This window comes from Pongo abelii, chromosome 3, assembly GCF_028885655.2.
Source record: "Pongo abelii isolate AG06213 chromosome 3, NHGRI_mPonAbe1-v2.0_pri, whole genome shotgun sequence".
Lineage (NCBI taxonomy): Eukaryota > Metazoa > Chordata > Mammalia > Primates > Hominidae > Pongo > Pongo abelii.
The window spans coordinates 48,321,758-48,328,424 of record NC_071988.2 but is presented as its reverse complement, the minus strand read 5'-3'; the positions used below and the strand labels follow the sequence as shown (position 1 = coordinate 48,328,424).

The window sequence follows — 6,667 nt, the reverse complement described above, 5'->3', positions numbered from 1 at the left end:
TTTTTGTAAAGACAAGGGTCTCACTTTGTTGCCCAGGCTGGTCTCAAACTCCTGGACTCATGCAATCCTCCCACTTCGGCCTCCCAAAGTGCTGGGATTACAGGCATGAACCACTGCCCACTGCCTCCAGCCATATATTATTAAATATTATAGATGACTTTATTTCCTATACCTACATGATTATAACTAGCTTAAAAATAAATCAATAAATTACAAACAATAAAACCATAAAATCAAGGAAGATGAGGGCTGTTGCATGTTCCTTTACATTTTATTTGCCATAAACATTAAGATAATACAGAAAATACTGGAGAAAAAAAGCTTTTTAATAATTTCTTGATGCAAAGCTTCACACTTAAAAATTATGCTTGCTCCCCCCATCCACCCCAATTCAACATGCAGATATCATTTACTTTCATATATGCTGATTCCAGAGCATTGTAATCTCTTGACGGTTTTTTAAGAGTATCTTTGCCCTTGCAACAATTTCACAAACTGTATACAATCATAGTATAATACCATCATTCAAATGAATCCCCAAGGTGAGTACATTTACACAATATTAACACTAAAAATCTGTGTTTTTTTAAAACACCATAGAAGTCAAACCACAAAAACCCAGGATCTTGTTTTAAATGTGTTTATGAAGACTGCTGCTGAGCTCAAAGCATGCAGGTAATCACGACCACCTAGATGAAGCTGGATGTTGAAACTCCTTCACGTCCAATGATGTAATTTTTCACTCATCCCAAGTATCTCCATATTTGTTTACTTTGACTAGGAAAAAAGCACAAATAATTGATGATTCCAAGCAATAATAAGTAAAAGACATTATTTTAAGTTTGTTGCTATGATGAAAAGTTATGTTTCTCTCTCATTTGAATAAAAGCACATGAGAGTCAAATTATAATTACAAAAAGGGGATGACCAGACTTTTGTGAACTTGGGTTGGATAAATGCATTGTATCTAGAATTTTACATAAATAGTTAGTCCTCATAACAAACTTCTAAACACAATTCTCATTTTAATGGTGAGAAAACAGATTAGTAACTTGCCCAAGGTACAAGCCCTAACAAGAACTGAGATTTGAGTACAGGTCTGTTTAGATCCAAAGCCTAGGTACCTTTACATCTTTACCATACTACCTAAGTGTGGCACAGATTAAGCCATATATAAAAAAAAAATTAGTGGGAAATAATAAAACAAACATTTGAATTTTCATTTTTCACAAAAAATACAGCAGTAGAAATGGTCAAGTGTTCAAGTTGTAATTAATTCAATCTTCTCTCTCAGGGCTGTAAATACTACTATAAGAAGAAAATACTACTACATTTCACAGGTACTCTGCATTTTACATTTTGAAACATGCTCCGCTGTCTATTCTATTCCTTTACTTTTTTGCTTCTCTTCCACATAGCCTCTGTCTGTGAGTAATCATAACAATATAAAGCAGCAGTTATCACAGTGTGGACTCTTTTCAGGGAATACACGAAGTCAAAATTATTTCATTATTATACTAAGACATTATATATCCTTATCCTTCACATTTTGCCTTTTCCCCTTGCTCTCATTCCCTCATGAGTATATGTTACATGGTTTTCTAGAAGCTACAGGAGGTGTGGTGACATTGCTCTGGCAGCTAATGGAATATGTGCTTGAATTTTTTAAATTTCTGAGTCTTAATTTCTAATTAGATAAATATCAACCACATAAGCTAAAGGTGAAAACTTTAAGTGACACTTTCTGACCGTGTGAATCTACCCTGTACTAATTTCAACAATATTTTAGAAAATCACTGAAACTATTTCATAACAAGTCTTTTCTTTAAATTATATAAAGCACACAAAAAACCAGCTTTTACCAAAAAAAGAAAAAATCATTTCACATTCTTGTGTCATGTAACAGAACTTGAAAACTTCAGTCAAATATCAAAAATGTCAAAATCTAGCAAATGCTAAAGGTCTACCAAATTTCCTTTCTTAACCTCTATAGAAGCCTAAACCAAAATACTCAATTTCTGATACGGTGTAAGGTACTATGCTATGCAGACAATAATAGAAAAGATTACAAAAATGAGAAAAATATTATTCTGCCCTCACAGAGCTTACAATCTAAATCCTCAAATTAATTAGCAGAACAAAGTACCAACAAGTCTTTACATATTACACAGCAATGGCCACTAGATGCAGTTTATGCTAAATGTTGTTTGATGACAAACATTCAAAAGTATGATACATCCTTAATTTATTTCAAAGGTAGATTTTTTTACATCAATAATATGACACAGATATTATCTATCATTGTTATAAAAACAGAACTCCAAATGAAGCAACTGCTGATTAAAAATAAAATTAGCTCTAAAAAATGACCATAACAACAAATACTAAGGACTTTCATGTATTTTTGCATTCTTTGTGGCATATGACCTTCAAGAAGGTACCAAAGACCTATTATTTCCATTTTTCAAGTAGTAAATAGAAAATCTTGAAACAATGACACATACTCTGAAATTCCTTAAGAGAAAATCATAAAACCCTATACTGAAATAGCTATAAAACCCTATTCAAATGCCCTCTTCCTTTAGAGGTAAACTTGTATCAAAAAATTTACTTTGGCTAATGTACAGTTATTCCAAAAAGACTTAAAAGAAATCAGGATTTAAAAATTCACAATTTTTTTTAAAAGTTTTTTGTTTTTGCTTTTTTCCTCTTTAAGAAATGCCTTAGAAGCTGGCATATAACTCTTTCAATTTCACAAATGTACAAGAAAGGTCAGGCACAGTGGCTCCCACCTATAATCCCAGCATTCTGGGAGGCCAAGGTGAAAGGATTGGTTGAGCCCAGGAGTTTGAGCCCAGCCTTGGCAACATAGGGAAAAACCCACTGTACCAAAAAAATTTTTTAATAGCCAGGGATGGTGGCATACAACTGTAGTCCCAGCTACTCGGGAAGCTGAGGTAGAAGGACTGCTTGAACCCAGGAGGTCAAGGCTGCAGTAAGCCATGATTACAACACTGCACTCCAGCCTGGGTGACAGAATAAAACCATCTCAAAAAGAAAAAACAAACAAACAAACAGAACAAAAAAATAAACACGAGAAAAACCCAAATGTACAAGAAAATCAATCTCATTACTCAATCATTCTGTGGTTAGGCCACAAGTGGTATTACAGCACAATGCCAACCTCAGGTCACTACAGCAACTTATGTGATAGGTGTATCATTAGGAAAATAAGACTATCAGATCTCCAAGGAGATTTGTTATAAGAGAAAAACAGTCAAATGAGTATATAATCTCTACCCTGTGTTACAAAACTAATCTTGCTGTCTTAAGACTTACTATTTGGACTTCACTATTTTCTTTCTTTTTTGTCGGGGTAGGGGGAACAGAGCCTCGCTCCGTCGTCCAGGCTGGAGTCCAGTGGCGTGATGTTGGTTCACTGCAACCTCTGCCTCCTGGGTTCATGCAGTTCTCCTGCCTCAGCCTCCCGAGTAGCTAGGATTACAGGCATGCACCATCATGCCCAGCTGACTTTTGTATTTTTAGTAGAGGCAGGGTTTCACCATGTTGGCCATGCTGATCTCCAATTCCTGGCCTCAAGTGATACACCCACCTTGGTCTCCCAAAGTGCTGGGATTTCAGGCATGAGACACCACACCTGGCCTTGACTTCATTATTTTCTAACACAGAATGGCCTTTGGAACACCTTAAAAATGGAAAACTGGCTGGACACAGTGGCTCATGCCTGTAATCCCAGCACTCTGGGAGGCTGAGGCAGGCAGATCACGAGGTCAAAAGATTGAGACCATCCTGGCCAGCATGGTGAAACCCCATCTCTACTAAAAATACAAAAAATTAGCTGGGCGTGGGGGCCTGTAGTCCTAGCTATTTGGGAGGCTGAGGCAGGAGGACTGCTTGAGCCCAGGAGGCAGAGGCTGCAGTGAGCCAAGATCGTGCCACTGCACTCCAGCCTGGCGACAGAGCAAGACTCCGTCTCAAAAAAAAAAAAGAACTGATAACTGTAAAGTACTATTTTAAAAATATTTTACTTTGGTTAATTGCTTGAAGAGTTAAATCACATATTAATTAATTTTTTATAGTATTGTTTTAAAGTAATGTTTTAGTTTCCAATCCTAAACAGTAAAGTGATTCAGACTAAACTATCATACCTTCTTTTTTTGGCACTCTTTCATGCATAGGCCTGACTGAGGGGTCAGTCTTTTGTGTTAAAGATACTTCATATGACTCTCTGTTCTTATTCCTTAATTCCTCATATGTAATATTTTTTCTTTTAGGACTTTCTTCAAGGTTGGGATCAGGTCCTAAAACAACAAACAGTTAATAAATGGTAATAAAAGGATTTGTATAACTCTAAAGCAACTAAATTTTACAAATGCTCCTTACCTACAATCAAAATAGAATAAAGAATCAAAAATTATTACCACCATTTCACAGGTACTATACTTTCACCAAGATAATTATCAAACTAAAATCTACTTCTGCCTATATTTTTAAGCTTTTATTTCTAAAAATTAAAATGGACATCAAAAATTTTAAAAACTAAACCACAGCCAGAAGAAAAATATGTATCATAATATATAACAGTACAATTTTAACTCATTAAAATACCAGTGTTTTAAACTGGAGTTACTCATACTGTATACAGAATTAAAAGAGAAATATATTCTACTATGGACAACTGAATAAAACTTGACATAGCGTAGATTTTACTCAATATATAGTTAAATAGTCCTATAACCACAGACTCTATGAAAACAACTCCAGCTATTTTCAAAAATCATTTATTTTACCATTTTATGAAATTTAAACAAAAATACTGAAAATAGGCCAGGCACAATGGCTCACGCCTATAATCCCAGCACTTTGGGAGGCCGAGGCGGGCGGATCACCTGAGGTCAGGAGTTCGAGACCAGCCTGGCCAACAAGAAACTTCATCTCTACTAAAAACACAAAATTAGTTGGGCGTGGTGGCACACACCTGTAATCCTAGCTACTAAGGAGGCTGAGGCAGAATCGCTTGAACCCGGGAGGCGGAGGTTGCAGTGAGCTGAGATCGCGCCATTGCACTCCAGCCTGGGCAACAAGAGCAAAACTCTGTCTCAAAAAAAACAAGAAAAAAAAGTTTAAAATAATTACTTGAAAAGTATAAAACATAGCCTGTAATCAGAATATGTGTTGTTTTCATTCCGGTCTAACAGATGCAGTGTTGATGAGGAAGAAAGTATCAACTGTTATTTTGGCCTGGGAACTAACATTTATTCTTTATTTCTCCCAAAGAGGTCAAAGTGTGAATATTACATATTATCATAGAGTCAAATGTAAATATAATGCAGTGGTTACTCCTAATATTGGTTGACAGGATCAAATAGTGAACATAGTTTATAAAATTTATAAACAGCAAAAAAGGCCATATGAACATTAAAAAAAAAAGATGCTAACATTCAGTGAACAACTACTTAACTTACAAAGTCTTACCTACCACATACCACACCAAAAGTACTATTTTTCAAAGATGTTTTCAATAAGACATACAAATTGGGCATATAATTTTAATATTAACTTTTTAAAAAATAATTTTTGTGATACTTATTTAGAACTCAAAGGTAAGATCTCAGTGAATAATTAGAATTTTCTAAGCAACATAACTATACATTAAATAATGTTTTCAACCATAAACTTTTTTTTTTTTTTTTTGAGACAGAGTCTCACTCTGTTACCCAGGCTGGAGCACAGGGGCTCAATCTCGACTCACTGAAACCTCCGCCTGCCAGGTTCCAGTGACTGTCCTGCCTGAGTCTCCCGAGTAGCTAGGATTACAGGCATGCGCCACTATGCTCAGCTAATTTCGCATTTTTAGTAGAGACAGGGTTTCGCCATATTGGTCAGGCTGGTCTTGAACTCTGACCTCAGGTGATCCACCCGCCTCGGCCTCCCAGAGTACTGGGATTACAGGCATGAGCCACTGCACCCAGCCGTTTTCAACCATAAACATTTATTCTGCTAAATAAATATATACTGTACTGATATAAAGCAAAGAGGATTTAAATTTCTCCTAATTAGTTCTAGTATTATATGATGGTTCAAAACTAAATTTTTCTTACTAAAAAAAGAATGTAAAGAAAAATATTATAACCTTATATTGGGATTAAAACACTTTGCATTTCATTAGTAATAAGTAACTACTGAACTCATTTCCCTTCACCATATATGTTATATTAAAAATTCTGAAGGAAATCGTATGTACTTCAGGAAACTTGGGTTCTTAACCCCACTCTGCTGACAATTAGGAAATGTCCTTGGGCAAATCACTAAGCTTCTTTGAATCCTGGTTTTCTCAATTGTGAAATATGGTAGTTTGAGTAGATGATCTCTGAAGTTCCTTCCAGGTCTAATACTTTTTCTTATAAAAAATATTTTACCATTATAAAATTCTGGAACAAATAATGAAAATATAAATCAGACAGAAGAAGACTGGGGAGAATTTCCCACATTGTGGAGAGAACATGATTTACTATTTTGGGAAGGTTATAAAGAACTGGAAGGAATAAAAAATGTAAAGTGGCACTGATTTAAATCTAACTGTAATAAACTCTAAGTCTCCTAACAGCTATGAAGGAGTGCTTGCTATTTTAAAAGATTAATAACT

The 6,667-nt window shown here is 35.2% G+C and overlaps 1 protein-coding gene across 11 annotated transcripts in view; it reads right to left on the bottom strand.

The window, feature by feature from the left end:
• Positions 1–250: 250 nt before the first annotated feature.
• OCIAD1 (OCIA domain containing 1) overlaps positions 251–6,667 on the bottom strand; it is a 30,600-nt gene continuing 24,183 nt past the window's right edge. For 8 of the 11 annotated variants that reach the window (XM_054553199.2, XM_063722646.1, XM_009239940.3 and 5 more), the window contains 2 exons: positions 4,170–4,322; positions 253–777 (listed from right to left, as the gene is read on the bottom strand). In XM_054553199.2, coding sequence (XP_054409174.1) covers positions 740–777; positions 4,170–4,322 — 191 coding nt within the window. In that variant the 3' untranslated portion in view covers positions 253–739. 11 annotated transcript variants of the gene reach the window in all.